General features: G+C 44.4%; 1 protein-coding gene across 1 annotated transcript in view; it reads left to right on the forward strand.

Moving 5' to 3' along the window:
- PIWIL1 (piwi like RNA-mediated gene silencing 1) overlaps positions 1 to 21,203 on the forward strand; it is a 235,586-nt gene that overhangs the window by 207,241 nt on the left and 7,142 nt on the right. The window contains exons 10-18 of the mRNA XM_004709621.2: positions 9,333 to 9,459; positions 9,687 to 9,804; positions 10,306 to 10,420; positions 11,372 to 11,559; positions 11,893 to 11,965; positions 14,440 to 14,640; positions 14,731 to 14,834; positions 16,311 to 16,381; positions 16,539 to 16,692. Of these exons, the coding sequence (XP_004709678.1) occupies positions 9,333 to 9,459; positions 9,687 to 9,804; positions 10,306 to 10,420; positions 11,372 to 11,559; positions 11,893 to 11,965; positions 14,440 to 14,640; positions 14,731 to 14,834; positions 16,311 to 16,381; positions 16,539 to 16,692 (1,151 nt within the window). The remainder of the gene's footprint in view (positions 1 to 9,332; positions 9,460 to 9,686; positions 9,805 to 10,305; positions 10,421 to 11,371; positions 11,560 to 11,892; positions 11,966 to 14,439; positions 14,641 to 14,730; positions 14,835 to 16,310; positions 16,382 to 16,538; positions 16,693 to 21,203) is intronic.

Raw genomic sequence — 21,203 nt, forward strand, 5'->3', positions numbered from 1 at the left:
TCCCCCTGCTGTTCTGTTGCATGCCCTTAGTGTTTTGCCTCTGTGTCGTAGGATCAGATCGGGCACAGTTCCCACACTGTGTCTACAGTGTTGTCCCCTGTAGGGCTATGGGTCAGTGAGGGATGTCATGTCTCATAGTGGGGCTGGCCATACGGTTTTCTGTGTGGATTGGCTGCTCTGAGCGGGAATATCATCGGCAAGGCTTGGTGGGCCAGGATGTGCTCCACTCTCTCTTGCCCCACCTTCATTTGCTCCCATGTGCTCTGATCAGAGATGTCCCTCTCCCTGAACTGCAGTGTCAGTGCTGTCCTCTGAAATAAATTCTTCTGGGGGAAGGGGCAGGTGTCCACGTAGTTGGGATTGGAGCCAGCCCCTCAGACCTCTCCACTGATTCCCTCAGTAATACTCTTTGCAGAAAGTAAGAGACAGGTTAGACCAGTGCAAAAGAGAAAGAATCACAGGAATCCTGGCATTATAGACCATTCAATTAGAAGCCTTCTTAACCTCCCGATTAACTGGCAGTGCCGCCCCATTAGCTTTACTACTGTTTAGCACTGCTTATAGGTCTGTGTCTCATACATTGTCTTGTATACTTTATCCATAAAACATATCCAAGCAGTCTGCCTCATGGTGCTTCAAGCACAGTACAGCTTTGTAACCCAATAGACGCCTGAGCCAATGGTTTGACTCCCTCTCTAAAGAAATGGGGAATGTGCTCGCATCAGCAGCACATATGCTAAAGAAGTGGGGAATGTAGTGACCCAGCTTAACATGAGGAGCACCATCTTGTTTTTTGGGTGTTTTTTTTTTTAAATCCCCGGCATTAGGTCCTCTTTTTTCCCCTCCCTTCCCGCTCCCCCCTCCCTCATAAGCCCTTGATAGTTTATAAATTGTTATTTTGTCATATCTTGCCCTGTCCGACGTCTCCCTTCACCCACTTTTCTGTTGTCTGTCCCCCAGGGAGGAGGTCACATATAGTTCCTTGTAACCGGTTCCCTCTTTCCTACCCACTCTCCCTCTACCCTCCCTGTTTCGCCACTCACACCACTGGTCCTGAAGGGCTCATCCGCCCTGGATTCCCTGGATTTCCAGTTCCTATCTGTACCAGTGTACATCCTCTGGTCTAGCCAGACTTGCAAGGTTGAATTCAAGTCATGGTAGTGGGAGCGGGGAGGAAACATTTAGGAACTAGAGGAAAGTTGTATTTTTCATCGTTACATCACACCCTGACTGGCTCATCTCCTCCCCAAGAGGAGCACCATCTTGTTTCAAACTGCCCTTTGGTAGCAGTTAGCCCCCTGCTCCTCTTCCCTCTCCCAGCTATCCCGGCAAGACCTTGACTCTTCTGAGATGTCTCCAAACACTGCCTGCCCAGTTAACAAGAAATGCATGCTATCTTGTAAGACTTTGAATTAGCACCTGTAGCTGTGCTGTTCCAACCCCGTTACTCTGTCAACCTAATAAGAATGTAATGGCTAGAAAACCCCGCCCTTGAGCCAGCCCCCTATTTTGAACTATAAAAAGTTTGGAATTTCTTTGTTCCTAATCAAGAGGTTTCCAGGCACTAGCCTACTCTCAGTCCAGTTGCTTAATACTTTAATTATTAATATAGTGGTGTGGTTGATCTCACCTGTTTACAACATCGCTCTAGATAGGTTGGTAGCCATCAGAAAGTGGTTTTTGTATGAACAGATTTTCTTGGCCTTTTATAATAGTGCTCCTAACACATTTGCCCTTTTGTGATTGACTCATTCCTCCTGGCAGAATGTCCTCCAGACTTGTCCATGTTTTGATGTGTTTTGCAGATTTATTGCTACTCTTTTATGTTCCATAGTATTCTGTTGTATATATGTACCAGAGTTCATCCAGTCATTGTTGGTGGACACTTAGATGGCTGGAATAATCTTGCTGTTGTGAATGATGCTGCTGCCATGAACATGGGTGTGCATATACTGTACCTGTCATTGTAACAACTCTTCTCTGGGCTCTCTGCGTGTGCTTATTGGCCTCCTGGACACCATTTTTGGCGAAGTATCTGTTCATGTCCTCTTCCCATTATTTAAGTGGATATTTGTACTTATTAAGGTGTTGATGTTTTCTATAGATTTCATAAATTCGTCCTTAACTGATATGTCATTGCAAAAAAAAAAAACACCCCCTCCACCACCACCACCCCCGCCAAACTGCAGGTTCCTTTTACTCTTCCTGGTGAAAACTTTTGATGCACATAAGCGTCTAATTTTTAGGAGGTAATAATCAGATAGTTATCTTTTTTTCATTTCATATGTTTAATCGTGTGTTTATATGCCATGTATCAGAGCCCCTAAGTTAGTCCCTGTTTTTTCATTGTTAGTCTTTATAGCCTTAGGGTTTTTTAATGAATTAAGCATAAATTTTATTTCCAATTTCCTCAAAGATTATCACCAATACAAAATACTCTTTGAAAAGTATCCCAAACCAAATCAAAGGAATTTAAAACAATAGCCAAATCTACTTCAAACAGAAGATGGGGCAACCTAATATACAATGCAACATCACTCTTTCCAACTAGTCTGAGAAGCAACAGCTGCCATGTTCAGTGTTAACAATAAAGCTCTTCGTGTGTAGAAAACTCAAGGCGTCGCTTAGTAAGGCCTGTTCTTCCTCAAGTCTTTATTCAGGCAGTCCTTTTGATGATGAGCTTCTGACTTACCTACTGTTACAGGCCACTGTTACAACCCAATTCTTATGAAGCCTATTTTATTAAAAATACAAGGTACATACAATGGTTCATGATAACAAGTGGGAACTCCTTTACAATGTGCATCAAAGCATTATTATTATGGTTTACTATATTATGTCAAAGATGCTTTATTATCTGGTAGTGTTTCTTTAATGTTTTTATACGTAGAAAAGTACACTATATACTAAGACAAACATTTGACCAAGCAATGTTAGACATGAACCTAACTTCTAACAGATAAAATTCAACTTAAAGACAGACCTAGGAATGGAATTTGTTCAAAATCTGGGGACTGCCTATACTTGCTTACTTCATTTAGAAATGCGAAAAGAAATTTTGTCATGGTATAAAAACCTTAGGGAAAATTATAAATATTCCATTTTAAAAAATAAATAGAAATGTTTTCCTCTTTAAAATGGAAATATCCAATAAATAAAACATACATGGTACTCCAGGCATATAAAAAACAATTCCCTTAAGAAAAAGGAGTATTTGGGTAAGTTTGATGGCAAGCTTTTTCTTTGTCTTAAGTGTGATACACTTCGCCAAAAGAACCAGGTCATTATTCTGTAAAGCTTTACTCTTTCTTAATTGAACAGAAATACATCAATTTCTATAGAATTGTGCCTATGGTACCAGGCCACAGGAAAGGTCTGAAATAGCTGAAAGTTGTTTGGCTAGGGAAAATGTCTTGCGACTTGGAGGCAGGCAGTCATCAATTCGTCCTTGAAGCATTCCTCAGCGAACTGCTTCCTTCCTAGTCCTCAGAGGAAAGAGCAGGATTTGGGCTCCCAGAAGGGGTTGCTTCCTGCTGGAACCCCGACCAATAGGGAGGGCATCCTTGCAGGCGTTGTGCGTGCAGTACTGTAGAAGCTCTGCAGCTGCCTGAGAAACCTTGATCCTCTCCACGGCGACTTCCAGCTTGAGCTGCTCCACCAGGCGCTGCAGGGCGTTCACGCTGGGCCGGATCCGAGGGGGTGTCTATAGCCTTAGGGTTTGCATTTGGGTTCCTGATCCATCTCGAGTTAGTTTGTTAATGTGATGTGAGATAGGGTTCTATTTCAAATCTGCCAGTTATTCTGGCGCTGTTTGTTAACTAGTCTATCTGTATGTAACGTTTAATGAGTTTGGGCTGCTTGTCAAAGATAAAGCTGCCCATAGGTGGAAGAATTTCCTCTGGCTTCGCTGTTCAGTTCCAGTAGTCTGGGTACCTGTCGTTGTGTCAGTACCGGGTGATTTTGACTGTTGCAGCTGTGTAGTAGGTTTTGAGATGATAAGGTTGTTCTTTATCTTCGACTTTGTGGTTCTTCGATCGTGCTTTGCTTATCTGGGGTCTCTTTCCTTTCCATAACAAGTTACTGGTTAGTTTCCCATCTCTGTAAATAATGGTGCTAGAACTGGGTTTTAGGTCTCTTTTGCTGAGTGTCTTATATTCTTGTAGTACTTTGTAGTTTTCTTTATGTAGATGTTTGACATTCCTGGTTAAATTCATTTCTAAATTTGTCATTTGGGGGGGTTATTGTAAATCGTACTGTTTTATTCATTAACGTAAAGGCATCTGACTGATTTGTGTAAGTTGATCTCAGACTTTACCACCTTATTGAAGTCCTACAAGTTTAGTTTTCTTGTAGTCTCTTGGTTATGATCCTGTGTATAGCTGTGCATGGAATTTTCATCTTTGCCAATTTGGGTGCTTTTAATTCCCCCTGTTGCCTGGTAGCTCTGCCTAAGATTTCAGCACAATATTGAATCAAAAACTCAAACTCTGCCATCAACTGGTGGTAAAAGGCACCCGTGTCTGGTTCCTGTTAGCAATGAGAACGCTTTGTTTCTTCCCACTGGGAGTAACGTTGGTCATTGGTTTTGTATGTTATAAGTATGTTAAGGCATTTTCTTTCTATTCCCTTTTTTTTTTTAGTGTTTTTATGAGGAGCGAGTGTCAGATTTTGTTAAATAACCTCTCCGTATCTATTGATGTAAATATGGGGTTCTTTTCATTTGTTTTGTGTGTGGTTGGAATCTGTTGGCCAGGGTTCTATTGAGAGTTTAGGTATCATTATTCATGAGGGATATTTGTTTTAATCCTCTTTTTAGTGGTGTCTTTGTCTGGATTTGCTATCAGGTTATGCTTGCTTCATAAGCTGATTCAGGAATGTTTCATTTCGGTGTTCTGGAAGAGTCTGCGTGTCGTTGGTGTTTGGTATTACTTTGGTAGAATTGGCTGGGAAAGCTCTCCGGGTCAGGGCTGTTGGAAATGGTACTGTGTTTCTCATTAACAGAAAGGGGTCTGACTGAGTTTTGTTGGAATTGGGGAGTTGTTGGGAGTTTTTAAATGACACGTGCCATGTCTTCTTTAGTTAGGGGTCTATTCAAACTCTCTCCCTCAGTCTGTGTTACTCTGACTTGATACAGTATATTTCAAGAAGTTTGTCAATTCTAGTTTGAAAATTTGCTGGAGTACAGTTCCTCCTAATCTCTGGTCCTTTTTAATTCCGTTGGCTCTGTCGCGGTGTCACTGGTTTTCCCTTTCTTCATTCCCATCCTCCTCTAGATTTGGCAGCAGTCCGTTGATTTTGTTCACCTTCTAATATTACTACTGATTCGGCTTATATTTCTATTTTCTATTTCATTTATTTCTGTTCCAGTCTTTTTACTTCCTTCTGGTGATTGAACCTACACGCACGCACGCACGCACGCACGCACACTTTTGTATTTGTTGGAGTAGGTGTTGATTTTGCCTCTTTCTTCCTTTTTGTTGTGTTTGTCTGTGGCTGTAAATTGCCCTCTGACCGCTGCTTATGTCCTGTCCTCAAGGTTTTGATAACCTTGTGCTTTCATTCTTGTTTGATTTAAGACATTTATTTCTATTTTTATTCTGTTACCGTGTTATTTTAGGAACCTTGGTGGCATAATATTTATGTAGTGGGCAGCAGTTCGAAAACACCAGCCACTCCGAGGGAGAAAGAGAGAGCGTTCTACGCCTGTAATGTTAACCTGGAAACTCCACCCTGTCCTATGGTCTCTGGCAGTGAATGAGGGAGGAGAGTGACTTAATGATATTAAAACACAATGTTTACGTCAGATTCTATGTATTTGATTTTTTTTCCCTCCTCTGTTCCTCTTCATGATTTCTGATTTTATTGGGGTTCATACAACTCTTACCACATCCATACATACATCCATTATGTCAAGCACATTTGTACATTTGTTGCTATCATTTAAAAAATATTTTCTTTCTGCTTGAACCCTTGGTATCAGCTCCTCATTTTTCTCCCTCCTCCTCCACCCTCCCTCCCTCATCCACCCTTGCTGAATTATATAAAATTTTCATTTTTATATCTTGCATCATCTCTCTCCCTTTACCCATGTTTTTCCTGTTGTTTGTTACCCTGGGGATCATTGTGATCAGTTCCCCCTTTTTCCCTACACCTTCCCCTCCACTATACTCCTGGCATTGCTACTCTTATTATTGGTCCTGAGGGGGTTATCTGTCCTGGATTCCCTATGTTTCCAGCTCTTTTCTGTACCAGTCAGTGTACATGCCCTGGTCTAGCCGGATTTGTAAGGTAGAATTGGGGTCATGATGGAATGGAGGGAGCATTAAAGAACTGAGGAAAGTTGTATGTTTTGTCGGTGCTATACTGCACCCTGACTGGCTCGTCTCTTCCTTTTGACCTTCCTGTAAGAGGATGTCCAGTTGTCTACTGATAGGCTTTTGAGCCTCTACTCCTCCCTCCCCCTCATTCACATCAATATGATTTTTTTGTTCTGGGTCTTAGATACCTGATCCCATTGATTTAACACCTCATGATCACACAAGCTGGTGGGCTTCTTGCATGTGGGCTTAGTTGCTTTTCAGCTAGATGGCTGCTTGTTTATCTTCAAGCCTTTAAGGACCCCAGAGGCTCTATCTTTTGATAGCCAGGCACACATGTTGTCTTTAGTGATCGAGTCAGGAAGGTAAGCATCACAGAATCCCAGGTTATTAGAATAAAGTGTTCTTGTGTTGAGGGAGGACTTGAGTAGAGGCCCAATGTCACCTGCTACCTTAATACTTAACATATAGATATATGTACTTCGATCTATTTCCCTATGTACATGCCTGTATTTAGACTTCTATAAATGTCCTTTGCCTCCTAGTTCTTTCCTCTATTTCCTTTTATTTTCCTCTTGTCCCCCTATCATGTTCAGCCTTCATTTGGGTGTCTATAATTCCCCCTCAGTTACATTGCCCTGGATCAAGAACCACCAGGCATCCTATGCCCTCCTTACCATTGATTTTTTAGATCACTTGTTGTGCCCTTGACCCTGGGTGTGTGGACAGTCTTTTGATATATTTTTTTAAATTTTATTGAAGTTTGCTCTGTGGTGTAACATGCAATCTTTTCTGGAGAGTGACCCATGTGGGCTAGAAAAGCGTTTATGTTGAATAGGGTTTGCTGTATAAGGAAAGTTGATGGACGTCCAGAATGAGGTTTGTCATCAATAGACATTTCACCTTTTTGAAATGAGAAAACCATTTGTACACTTGAGTTTTTCCCACAGTGCTGTCCTTGTAAGCTGTGTCCAACACATCACAATAGTTTCTGCGGTATTTTTCCTGAGCAGGGAACAAAATTGTATAGCCGCACACTGTTCTCTTAAATTGGCTATCACAAAAAAACAAGGTGCAAGCAAAACTGCTGTTACACAAAAATTCACTGTGACCAGAGAGAACCTTCCCAGACAACGCGACCGGGGGCGCTAACTCAGAGCACGTTGTTTGAGATGCTCGCCTAGCAAGAGAAATGTGTACTACGAAAGCTCTGCTCTGCCCAGCACAATTTGTTTTGTTTTGCTTTTGGGGGTGGGAGGGTACTCCATCGTATGTCTGTAAAGTCAACTTGGTTGATTGGAGGTGTTAAATTCTTACATATCTTTTTAGGAGCCTTCGTGGCATTAAGTAGATTAAGCATTAGGCTGCTAACCAAAGAGTCAGCAGTTCAACCCACCAGCTACTCTGCAGTGAAAAGATGAGACAGTCCGCTTCCATTACCATGGGTGGCCTTGGAGACCCTCGTCTTAGAGGGTCACTGTCAGACTCGAGAGCAATAGGGATCTCTGTGGCATTTACACATTGCTATGGCCTTCATCGAAGGTGATGTCTGGAAGTCTCCTGCTATGGTGGTTTTCCATTCTGTTAGTTTGATTTACGTATTTTGAGGTTCTTTCATTGGGTCCATATGTATGTATGTATTCTGTCCTCTTTAATTGACCCTTTAATAGTAATTTAATGCTCTTCCTTGTCTCTCTTGCTTATTTTTTGCCATGCTTTATCAAAAATTCATCATGCCTCCCTGATTTTCTTTGGTTTCCATTGCTTGATTTTTCACCCTTCCCCCACCCTTTTATTTTCCGTTTTTAATCTTTGTGTTTAAGAGGTGTCTCTTGTGGACCGAATATTTTCGGGTCACTGAGTGGGAATCCACTCTGTGGGAGCAGTGGAGTAAGTTTAGGACACCCTGTCCTATCTTGGCATCGCCTCGGCCTCCCCTGTGATTACTATACCATGTATTTCCTCTTCCCATTTTGAAGTTGTCATTTACTGATGCACCTCTGGTTCCCTATTTTCAGTCTTGTAGCTTTATTTTATTTTTGAAAATTGTTTATCTGGCTCAGTTTCCAGGTGATCTCATCATGAGTCTTGGCTAACATTTTGGTTCTCTATATGAAGAACACTCTACTATTTGTTGTAAGATTTGCCTCATTTTTACAGATTTACTTAATGTCTGTTTATCTGGAAGCGTCCTTATTTCAGTAGTATCTTGGAGGGCCAGGCGTGCTGGAGGCACAGTGGGTCATCCCATGGGCTTCTTGCCCAACTGGTTTCTGCCCAGCAGTCGGAGCGCAGTTGTGCTGGTGACGCTTGGGCTTTTTACCTCTGCTACTAGGACATTCCTTCATTATCGCCCCTAGTGCTTTTCTTGTGGGGTCTGTCCTGCTTGGGGTTCATTGAACCTCTTAGGTGGATATCTTCTCATTTCATGATATTTGGGAAGATTTCCGCTAGAAAATCTTTTAAAATGTCCTCAATTCTTTATTTTTTGTCTCTTCTTCTTTTGGAATTCTAATTACATGTAAGTCATTCCTCTTGATGTTGTTCCTCATAACTCTTGGGCTTACTTCATTTTTCTGATTCTTTCATCTAGTTTGCTATCAAGGGAACTACTGACTTCCACTGATTCCACTCTGTTCCCTTGCCCTGCTAGGCCTTACCTATTTTTGAAATGTTAGTGCACATCTCCTGGGTTCCTAGCTGCTGTTGATGTGTGCTTTCTAACTGTCTATTCTGTGCAGTATGGATGGCTGTGTGGTTCAAGTGGCCTTACAGGAATGAGGCGTTAGGGGTCTCCTTCTAATTCCAGACAGCAAAAGAAAAAACACAAGCACAATCGACCATAGATTGCTGAGGTGCACTCACTAGAGGATAGGAATCACAGTCTGTCTTGGGGAATTAAAACGTAGGTTTTTAAACAAGAAAGTTATACCAGCCTCGCTGTGGTGTCAGTTCTTAATTAAGAGGGAAACCTGTAGCTATGAACGGTTTCATCTTTCTCCTCCCCTTGAATAGCAATATAACCAAGAAATCACCGACTTGAAGCAACCAGTGTTGGTTAGTCAGCCCAAGAGGAGGAGGGGCCCTGGGGGCTCACTGCCAGGACCCGCCATGCTCATTCCTGAGCTCTGCTACCTGACAGGTATGGTGGGGCTATGTGCCGGGAGGACTGCACGCTCGGCCCATAACCCTGAAAGAGGTCTTTACTTCCCCTCCCCAGCCCCCCCCAAACACACCTTCTAACAGACTTTTCTCCTGGGAACTGGTTCCACTCATTACCACCCACACCTCAGGGGTTACTAAACTAGACTTTTGTTCCTGGAAGATGCACCTTACTGCTTTGTTGTTGTTGTTGTCGTCTGTATGAAGGTCTGACTGATAAGATGCGGAATGACTTCAACGTGATGAAAGACCTTGCTGTTCATACACGACTGACTCCCGAGCAGAGGCAGCGGGAAGTCGGCCGGCTCATTGACTACATCCATAAGTACGTCCTTCCCTGAGGTGGCAGTTCCAGTGTCTGTGCAGTACTTACTGTCTGTGGGGTTCAGAGGTGGCTCTGTCCAGCAGGAGGGACGGGGAAGTGTTTGGGTGGGTTCGTGCTTTGTGTTGTTCAGTGAGGCTACGGTTTCTCTGGAGTAATAATAACAATATCAAGCCTGGTGGTCCATGACCTTCCAGTTCTCCACTAGAAGGAGGTAACGAATGGAGGAGAAACCTAGTTTCTTCTAGATGCCCCTAGTTATATCAGGGGGCTTCCCTGGAGGGCGCGAGGTGGGAGGCTGACCATCAAGAGCACTGAGACAGACAACACAAAGGAGAGCAGCATGGAGGTGGTGAGAGAGGCGTGGATTGTACGTGAGCAGGTCCCAGCCTATGTTCTCGCCGAGGTTTCAGTCTCCAGAGGAAGGCACTCGCAGTGTGTGCACACTGGGGTGGGCTCTCCATTCCTGTGGGGTGAGTGGTGCTTGCATCTGTTCACCCACAGAGACGACAACGTGCAGAGGGAACTGCGAGACTGGGGTTTGAGCTTTGACTCTAACCTACTGTCCTTCTCAGGAAGAATTCTGCAAACAGAAAAGATTCACCAAGGTGGAAAAACAGTAAGCCCACTCAGTACTCTCAAGTGAGATTTGGGGCAGAGTCACAGTAAAAGCGGTAGGAATTACTGGTCACTCTCAGTGGTCAGAGTCTTTACAGCCCCTCCTTGTCTCACCTGCCATCCCCACCCTCCATCAGCAAATGCTGACCAGCCTGGGTTTTCAGAAATGAGCCGACTTGGACTCAGAGGCGACACTGAAAAGGGTCACTTGTGGCTGAGTCTTCTAAGGCATGGGCAAGACTTAGCCAAAAGCTGGCGTAATTCTTTTGTAATAACCTGACTTATTTAAATTGAGCCATCTGATGGGGTTGGTAATTGGCTTGCCACTAACATGAAAAAAAAAAACCGTCAACTTCATTTGGCTTCCGTGTTGCCGGGACCATTTGTTCGAAGGGACACATACTCAGTCTACTGTCCAGGCTTTGCTGGTTTCTCTTCAGGAAAGGAAAAGCTAGTAGAAGAAAAGTCAGTGTTACGTAGTTGTCTTCAAATGCCAGGGACCAATTTATTTACAGAAGACAGCGGCTTTCCTGCTTTCTACATGTCCTGTGCATGCCAGTCGGATCATGTGATGTAGCATTTTGATGGTATCTGTGTATTTTGATTACTTTGTCCCTCTGAGCTCCTGCCCTTTGCCGCTTTGCTGGAGGAATTTCCGGCAGCCCCTTTCAGGGTCCTGCCACCTCAGTCAGGCCGTTTGACTTTACAGGAAAAATCAACCTACCCTCGTAAACCCTAGAGACAGAGGAGACCCACTGAGGCGGGGAGGGCAGAGGATGATCACAACAGGGAGCTGTGACGGTGACCTTGTCTGTGTAAGGGAAGTGGACACGGGGTGCATTTTGTCTGTCCCTGCAATTTAGCCATAAGACTGATGCTCTGATGTTCAGAAAATACATGGTGAACAGTAGAAGACACTTGGCCTTTTCAGCGCGTCTGACCTTTCTTCCAGTTTGATTACAACCCACAATACGCAGACTGGTCAAAAGAAACCAGAGGGGCCCCACTCATCAGTGTCAAGCCCCTGGACAACTGGCTGCTGATCTACACTCGGAGAAACTATGAGGCTGCAAATTCACTGATCCAAAACCTGTTTAAAGTCACTCCAGCCATGGGCATACAGATGAAAAAGGCAGTCATGTGAGTTTCTCAAGTCCTTTTCGGCCCTGCAGAGCCACTGACGTTTTGAAAGGTTAGGAGACTCAAAAGTGGTTCAGACCATTTAAAGGAGCAGCAGCAAGAAAGAGTGCTGACATGGCTCCCTGTAATGCCACTGCTCAGAAATGCCTTTTACTAACTGGGAGTGGCTGGGAGAAAGCCTGAGATGAAACCATTGTGAGTGGGGTGGGTATTAGAAGCATGCAGTATTTGAGACAGAAATGCGCCATGGGCTGTAATCAATACAGAATTGTTTATGCATTTCCCATGTTTGATCACTTTTCTTGAATGTTGGATTATGTACTTCCATTCTAGGATTGAGGTGGATGACAGAACAGAAGCCTATTTACGAGTCTTACAGCAAAAGGTTACCTCAGATACACAGATCGTAAGTAGCTACCTGATTTGTCCTTGTCCATTGCCCTCCAGGTGGCTCCCTCTTGAGGTCGCACTGTGTGTACATAACAGAATGAAATACCCAGGCAGTTTTCAGTGAATGAGTAGTTTCAAAGGGGCTTTTATAAATCTTAACACTGAGGTCATTTTCCCAGGATTTTATAGTTTCTCAAACTAGTCACAACTTTACGAAGGTCGGGTCCAGGGGTTCCAGCTCACATTTAAACAAACTAACCAAACTCGGTGTCCGCAGCTTATTCTGACTTACAGCAACCCTGTGCAGCAGGCTAGACCTGCCCAGGGGTTCTGAGGCTGTAAATCTTTATAGGAGCAAAAAACTTATCTTACCCACACACGGTGGCTGGTGGGTGTGAATGGCTGACCTTGAGGTAAGCAGCTCAAGACGTGCTCCACTCTGCCACCTGGAGGCCCTGTTCATAAACGCAGTTTTTTACCCACCGGAACATGCAGTAACGTGTCTCTGCCATCAGTGGATGGCTGCAGCGACGTTTTCTCAGTGATACCCTTGTCTTAGCCGTAAGTAAAAAGAAAACTCCCTTCCAGCAAGTGGACTCTGACTCAGAGTGACCCCCTGGGGGGTTTCTGCGGCTTTAACAACCTTGCAGTTGGCGGTCCAGTGCTTCCCCAGCGGTGCCCCAGGGCTGCATCTCTAGTCTGAGTAGTGCCTGCAGATGAAAGGATGCTTTCATGTGTACATACCCTACATGACGGCATCTGCCTATGCAAGATTATGGGAATGCTGCCCCCCACACGGGTTTGGGATGCATTGAGCACGTGTAGGGAAGGGTGGGAAGACCTCAAACCATGTACACATGGCAGAAAAGTCAGCTCAACAGGTAAGTGAGTGTGTGGGAAGGATCCCAAAGGGGTTATCTTGATAGATTCTCTTGAAGTCTGAGATAATCATGGAGACTTAGGAAGACGTCTTAAAAAATTGATAACATCGGTGAGAAAAAGACAAGGAATATTTCACAGAGGAATTCTTTCCACTAGGACAATGCTCATTTTTAAAAGGGCAGCAAGGGCTGACATAGAATTTAACAAGGAAGCCTGACCCCACCCATCCCATAGCTGTGATCGATGCCCCTTCAGACTTGTTTTCATTCCCCAAACTGAAAGAACATGAATGTAGTGCTTTGAATGTACCCAAACTGCCACTGACAGTGCACCAGTCAGCGCAGAAGTCCTCGGGGAGAGGTCGAGGGGGAAACACCACTGCCAGAGAGGGAAGTCCTTGGTGGAGGCTATGTCAAGAAACAAAAGCTTCCTGTTTTGATATGCCTCTTAAAGGTTTCTATACTTTCTACCCTCCGATACCAGGGGGAGGCGCCCTGGTGGTTGTGTGCTTAAAGTTGGGCTGCTAAACACAAGGTCAGCAGTTCCCCGCCAGCCTCTCCAAAGGAAAAAGAGGTGACTTTCTAATCCTGTAAAACGTGTCTCAGAAACCCACATGACTAGTTCTGAGCCACGCTATAAGGTTGTTCGGAGTCAGCATCAACCTGATGGCCATGAGTTTGGCTGTTAAGTACAGGAGGACATCTCAACGTTTGTGGGAAAATGCCATTATCTTTTCATTTCATTTCTCTATGGACTTGGTGAAGTCCCTTCATATACAGTGAAACCTGTGAGAGCCGGAACTCACTGGGGACCTCACATTCCAAAGTTTTCTGTTTTTGACAAGGTTCTGCTTGCCACATCTCTCTGTCTCTCAGTGAGTAGAAAAGGGTTGGGTTCCTTTTCTGACAGGGTTCTTCCCTGCACCCTGGGTGAGGTAGTACAGTAGTGCTTGCTGTGGACATGGGCCTGGGCTTCTGTGCTCCAGCAGGTGAGCAGAGGCAGAGGGGAAGGAAGCCACGGTCGTGGCTCAGTCTGACGCAGTCAGTTGTAATGATTCAGAGCTCATCACACACAGTTGTTGTTGTTGTGTTTAACCCACTAGAAGTTTGGGGGAAACTGGGATGGCGACTTGTAATGTAGTGTGATGAGTGAGCTGCGTGAGCTTGCCGTCACCCTCTGCAGCCCTGGGTTGGACAAGCACTTTCAGACCCGCAGCCCATTTGTGCAGGGGCGGGGTGCGGTGGGGTAGGTGCGATTGTTCACCTGGTGAAATTCTTAAACTGGATCCTTACATGGTGTTGGAAAAGCCAGGCTCTCCCAGGCGGTGACTCGCCTTCCAGGAGATGCCTGTGACTCCTTCAGACTGCTCACACTGACTGTGTGACTGGTCTCTCAGGAGTAAGTGATGGCTAGTTTTGAATTGTGTAACAGCATTTTTTTTCTCCACGTTATTAAGCTGACTACAGTGAGCATGATCTAAGACACATCCGTGCCATGCAGACTTGCTGTGTGCCTTAAAGAGAGGATTACCTTGGATATCTGTACCACTGACCTGAATTGAGTGTGCCAATCGGTGGAACTGAGCGCGTCTTGACTGTCTCTGTTCAGGTTGTGTGCCTGCTGTCAAGCAATCGGAAGGACAAGTATGATGCCATCAAGAAGTACTTGTGTACAGACTGCCCCACCCCCAGCCAGTGTGTGGTGGCCCGAACCCTGGGGAAGCAGCAGACTGTCATGGCCATTGCCACGAAGATCGCCCTCCAGATGAACTGCAAGATGGGAGGAGAGCTCTGGAGGGTGGATATGCCAGTAAGTCTGAGGGAGGGGAGACATGTCCCCTGACATCCTCAGTGTTGGCAGGGTTGAGCAGTTTCCAACACGACCCTGTTTCTGTTTAAGCTGAAGCTGGCGATGATCGTTGGTATCGACTGTTACCATGACACCACTGCTGGTCGGAGGTCGATTGCAGGATTTGTTGCCAGCATCAATGAAGGGATGACCCGGTGAGTGAGATTCGGTAGCAATAGCTTGACCAGGCTCAAGAGGAGAGGCAGCCAGCCATCCAGCTGGAGGGTAGAAGGTGGGAGAGCAGGCTGCAACAGACGCCTGTCACCACCTGCCAGCAGAAGTCAAATGCAAAGCATGTCGCTGTCCAGTGCCGTCAGGTCGGTCCCAACTCCTAGTGACCCTGTGTCCAACAGAAGGAAACCCTGCCTGCTCCTGCCCCCTCCGCACCATTGTTACTTTTGAGCCCATGGTTGCAGCCACAGTGTTAAGCTGTCTTGTGTACGGCATTCCTCTTTTTTTGCCCCACTACCGAACATGAGGTCCTTCTCCAGGGACTGGCCTCCACTGACAACTTGTCCAAAGTACACGAAACACAGTCCTAACATTCTCGCCTTCTTCCCAGGCAGACCTGTTTGTTTGTGCTGGCAGTCCATCGTACTCTCAGTGCCCTCGGCAGCCATAGAGTACTGAAAAGAATGCCAGCTATAAGGCATCGACAAGCATACTGAGAAATGTTAGAAAGCTATTTTAAATTAATTTAGCAATCTTACTAAGCATATCGAAATATTTCAACCAAAAGTAATCATTTCTTACAGATTTTCCCCGTTTTTTGTAAATCTCCGCATTTCTGGTGTGTATTTCACAAATATCAGTTCAGAGGAGCCACACCCAAAGGAGCCAAGCAACCATGATTTTTGACCCCACACACTGGTACCATGGTTCTGTGAGTGTAAAAGAAGCCGAACCATTAGACATGGGCCAACGGAGACATAAACCCAGGCACTGGGAGCTCTCAAGTCTGCCTGTGAGCTACAGGATCCATGTTAGATGTTTTATCCGGCCGGTTTTCTCAGATTGCATGTAGCCCAGAAAACAAGGCCAAGTATTAGCTGCCCTGCCTTTCTAAGTTTTCACACGGCCTTCTTGTTCTGTAGTAGTACAGCTAATTTTCTGATTACTTTTATTGTTATTTGTGCATCTCATAAATTCATCTCCCAGAATGTTTGCATCGAATAATTTTATGGCAATATTGAAGAGTAAATGTTAAGATTTTATTTTGAAAAGCCACATCAACCAACGTGGTACAATGAGTTGTCAGTGCCCAGGGAGGATTGAGAAGGTAAGGTAGATAATTGCATTGGCTGTTTCCAGGTTTCCTCTTTGAGAAAAGTGGAGCCTGCATTGTATACCCTCTCAAAGGCCGACCAAGGAGGGTGAGCTGCTGCTTTCTGCCTGGCTGCCCACCAGTGGAGGGAATTTAGGGTGGATTTGTAATTAAAGAAAATTTAGCCCGTGGTGTCCATGACAGACCTACACTATCTCCATACTTGTGTTTGTTCAAGGTTGCTTAAAACCTTTTGGCGATAAAGTTAACAGATGACAAATTGCTAAGAGCAAACTTTGATAGACTAATTTGGGGAGATGTTGTAGATGATTGTCTCCTCACCTGAGTCAAGCTTTTCTCTGCACAGCTGGTTCTCTCGGTGTGTATTTCAAGACAGAGGACAAGAGCTGGTGGATGGGCTGAAGGTCTGCCTGCAAGGTCAGTCTTCTGAGCGTTCAGCATGCTGGTCTGGGGACTGGGGTTCCCGGGAAGCAATCCTAGAGCTCTGGGATTGAAAAACAGGGTGTGGGAGAAAGACACACCCCTTCTGACGTAAGTGCTAATTCCTTTCAAATGATCCTGGCTTTCTTTTCAGCTGCTCTGAGGGCGTGGAATAGCTGTAACGAATACATGCCTAGTCGGATTATTGTCTACCGGGACGGAGTTGGAGATGGGCAGCTGAAAACGTTGGTTAACTATGAAGTACCGCAGTTTCTGGACTGCCTAAAGTCTGTTGGTAGAGGTTACAAGTAAGCATGCCAATTGTAAGACACCCCTTTTCATAAAGACGCACCTCTTCACTTTGACACAAGTGTCACCAGGTGGCAAGGTGAGTGAGACCCTAACTAAAATTTTGGTGCAGTGTGGTTGAAGTGATGGATTTGGGGTGTTTCGGGAAGGATAAAAAGCAAAGGACTAAGACACCAAGGCACCTTTAGTACTGGGTCTGTGTGTCTTCTGATCGGAGGCACCCCCCAGCACTGGTTCTTGAAACGATGATTCCAGAGAGTCCTGATGAGACTTCTCCACGTGTGGACTACTGGGATGACCAAGAGGTGAGGCGCTCTTCCTCAGGCTCGCAGGCCCATTGAGCACCGGCGGAGGTTGCTTGCTGCCCTCCGCTGCCCACAGGCTGCGCTGCATGCCGTGTCGGTGTTGCTGTCTGTGAGGCTGCCTCGGCTCCTGTTCAGTAGAGGGCAAGCCTGAGGAGAGCAGGCTGTTTGACTGAGGGTTCCGGGCACACTGTCGCAGGGGTGGATAACTTGTTTCTCAGGGTACCTAGAAGATCCAGGGACTGGCTTGTGTGCGTGTGCATATGTAACAGCTACTGAATCTTGCCAGCCCGTTGTAGCCATCATTTGATGGTGGTGTAGATAGATGTTCATCAGGAACGGGGAGCTTGAAGGCCACTTCCAGTACCTGGGCCTGGCTTTCATGCTGGGGTCCATAGGGTGACTATCAGGAGCTCCTCTCGTATGTTTTTATTGGCCAACCAACTGGAAGATACTTCCAAGATCATCACTGGCCAAATTCTAAAGGGCTCCTCAAATCAGTGTCAGTTGTAGAAGTCTATTAAAACGTGAGACCTGAGGCCAAAGGAAGCCCGAGTTGTTTTCATTTTTAAGTGAAAAGGCTAATATATAATCATTAACTAATACCTTGGAATATTATTCCATCTTAATTCTTGTATTTTCTCCCTGTGAGAATGAAACTGATTCCATTGGTTCTGGTTTTGGTTTTGAATTTTGTATTGCAAATTTGATGAGGCTCACAGATGAGATGATCATTTTGCTTTCAACAAGTTACCAAACCTCCGTATGGCTTGCCCTGTCCCCCCCCCTTACTTCCTCTTCGGACATTCTCTTGTCTGTCACCAACTCTGATGCCTGTCTGCTCTAACCTATTACTTCGCCTTCCCTGGTGGCTATCAAATCTATCCCTTTGGGTATAAAAGGCTTCAACTTTTACTCTTAACAGTGGTGCCATACAATATTTGTCCTTTGGTGATTGATTAACTTCACTTAGCACTCTGTCCTCCAGATCCATCCAGGTCGTGAAGTGCTTCACAGTCGTTAAAGTTATATGATATCGCCTGATAATCCACTGTGGATATGGACCGGAGCTTACTTAGCCATTCTCCCACGGGTAGCCATGGAGGTGTTTCCATCTTCTTGCAATTGTGAAGCATGCTGGGATTAGCATGCACGTGCACTTATCTGTTGATGCCGTGTGTCTGTCTTGTTGGAGGGATCGGTGGACCCTGTCGTGCTCGCATCCCCAGTTGTCTGAGGGAGTGCCATCTCACCTGCTGCGACGGCACGGGCTCACCGCTCCCTGGCAGTGTGTGATGGACAGTCGGGGGCCCTCCATCCAGCATGTGTCCTTTTCTGCTTTGAAAGTGTGCCGTCACTGCTAGGATGACCTGGCGCCTCATCAGTGTGTGGATTCGCATCTCTCAGATGGCTGGTGACTGTCACCATTTCCTCATCGGTTTGTGGACGGCCTGAACGTCGTCTTTGGTGAAGTGTCCATGTCCTTCCGCCCATTTTTTGGATTGCGCATATTGTTCTTGAAGTTTTGTGTCGGTTTTAGAGAATAGTCCCTTCTCTGCTATGTCATTGCCAGAATTTCTCAGTCTGTGGGTTCTGTTTTTACCCTTTTGGTGAAATCTTTGGATGCACATAAGTGTCTTTTATTTGTAGGCGGTTGCAGCCATCTGCTTTGGCATGTGTGCGCGCGCACGTGCCCACACTCCGTCCTGTTTGCTCGTGTGCTCGCCTCTATTTGTTCATTGGTGGTCTTTATAGGTCTAGGGTTGACATTTAGGTCTTCAATCTTCTTTAATATGGGTTGAAGTATGGGCCCTGCTTCATTCTTCTGCAAGTGGAAATCCAATTTTGTCAACACCATTGGGTGAGGAGGCGATCTCGTCCTCTTCGAATGTGCTTTTGGCTCTTTGTCAAAAATTAGCCGTCTCTGGGTGGGTGGATTTACTTCTGAGTTACTTCTGGTTGTCCCAGGACGGGGCATTGGACTGTGGTGGCTGTTGTCAAAGGCTTTGGGGTCTGGAGGTGAGAGGCTGTCTACTTTGTTTGCCTCCATTAGTCGAGCTTTGCTGATCCTTCCCATATAAAAGGCATGATTGATTTTGCTTTTATTTATGGATGACCTTGGTTTTCTAATATTGAACTATCCTTACCTATCTAGGATGAATCCCACTTGGTCTGATTTCTTTTGTTTTGGGGTGGGGGTGGATACTTCGTGGGCCTCTGTTCACTAAGATTTTGTTGAGAATTTTTGCATCTATATTCATAGGGGCTGTTGGTCTTTTCTGATCATGTTTTTGCTTCATTTTTGGCTTCATGAAATTGGTGGGGGGCTTGCTGTATTTTAGGATAACATGAGTTGAATTGGTGTGAGCTCTTCTCGGAAAGCTTGGTAGAATTCCCTGATAAAGCTATCTGCTCCTGGGCTTGTCCTTGTCTTTGGGGAATTTTTTATAACCATGTCAGTTTCTCTTGTTATGGGTCTGTTCAGGTTTTCTACATCAGTCTGTTAACTTAGGTAGATATCTGTTTCAAAAAATCTATTTCTCCTGGGTTTTCAAATTAGTCGGGGAACAGAACTTAATATAGCCGTGTATTACATTTTTTGTTTCAGTTCTGTTGTGTGTAATGTCACCCATTTCATTTATTTGTGATACTTGCATCTTTTGTTACATTTGTTAGTAGTTTGTTGGTTTTGTTCATCCTTCAAGAAACCGCCTTAGCTGGCTGATTTCTATTGTTTTCAGATTGAATAGTTCTGCTCTCATTTTTATTATTTCTTTTCTTCTGGTGGATGAAGGTTGGTTTTGCCACTCTAATTCTGAGTGCTGAATTCAACTGTTGACTTTCTTTTTATGCTACACGGATTTATTACTGTAAATTGCCTTGTTAGTTACTACTTTAGCTATGTCTAAAGCTTTGGGTGTGTTGTATTTTCATTGTTATTTGGTTAAAGGAATTTTTAGATTTCATTCCATATTTATTTAATAACCTGGTAGTTTTTAAGCAGGGTCTTGTTCAGTTTCCATGTATTTTATTTTTTCCCTCTGATCTTCCTATTGATTTCTAATTTCATAGCTTTGTAATCTGAGAAGATGGTTCATAATGTCTCGGTTTGTTTAAATTTATCAAGGCTTGCTTTGGGGCCTACCCTAAGGTCTATTCTGGAGAGTGTTGTGTGTGTGCTGGCCAAGAATACATTGTGTGCAATTGCTGGGTAGTGTGTTCTGCATAGATGTAGGAAGTTGGTTAATCGCATTGCTCAGTTTATCTTGTGTCTTGGTTGAGTTTCTTTACAGTTGTTCTACCCTTCCTTGAGAGTGGCATGTGGAGTCTCCTACGTTATTGCAGTATCGCCTATTGCTCTCTTCAAATTTATAATAATGTCATTAATATATTTTGTTTAATTGCCCCTTTGGTCATTATGCAATGCCTTTCTTTATCTCATGGTTGAATTTACCGTGAAGTTTGTTTTATTAGATTGATTTGCCATTCCCACTTTTTTATTAATCATTTTATTGGGGGCTCTTAAACAGATGCTATAACAATCCATAATTCAATTGTATTATTAAGCACACTTGTAAATATATTGCCATCATACCCAAGACCATTTCCCTTCTACTTGAGCCCTTGGTATCAACTCCTCTTTCCCCTCCCTCCCCCACCTCCCACCCTCGCAGTCCCACTTTTAAAATTTGCCACTAGCTTGATACATTTTTGTCCATCCTTTGATTTTTGAACCTGTTTTTGTCTGTGTCTACGATGTGTCTCTCGTGGACAACATATTGGTTGCTCCTGTTATCTTATCCATTCTGTCACTCTTTGTCTCTGGACCGATGAAGGTAATCAGTTTACAGTTAGCATTGTTAATAGGTATGAATTTATTGCATTTTGCTTTTTTGTTGTTGCTTTTGCTGCTGCTGTTTCTTCCTTGTAATTTTTTGTGCTGAGTTCATTTTGTTTATGGGTTTTATTGTTTTTTCTTTACCCTTTTATGTGGTCTTTGTGATTTCCTTTTTTTTTTTTTGGATAACTTTTTTCCATTTTACTGAAGGTTATACCTTGTCATTATTTTCTGCCTATGTCTAAAAAGTAGTCTGTTCTCTCTTGAAATCTTGTGAACTTCCTTTCTGGTCAAGTGTCTTGAATGGGCAGTTTCTTCTGTTGACTTTGTCATGGCCACCATTGCAGACGTGCATCTCCAACTCCTTGTT

This window comes from Echinops telfairi, unplaced genomic scaffold, assembly GCF_000313985.2.
Source record: "Echinops telfairi isolate 266 unplaced genomic scaffold, ASM31398v2 ScPeMD7_7412;HRSCAF=8450, whole genome shotgun sequence".
In the NCBI taxonomy this organism is placed as follows: domain Eukaryota; kingdom Metazoa; phylum Chordata; class Mammalia; order Afrosoricida; family Tenrecidae; genus Echinops; species Echinops telfairi.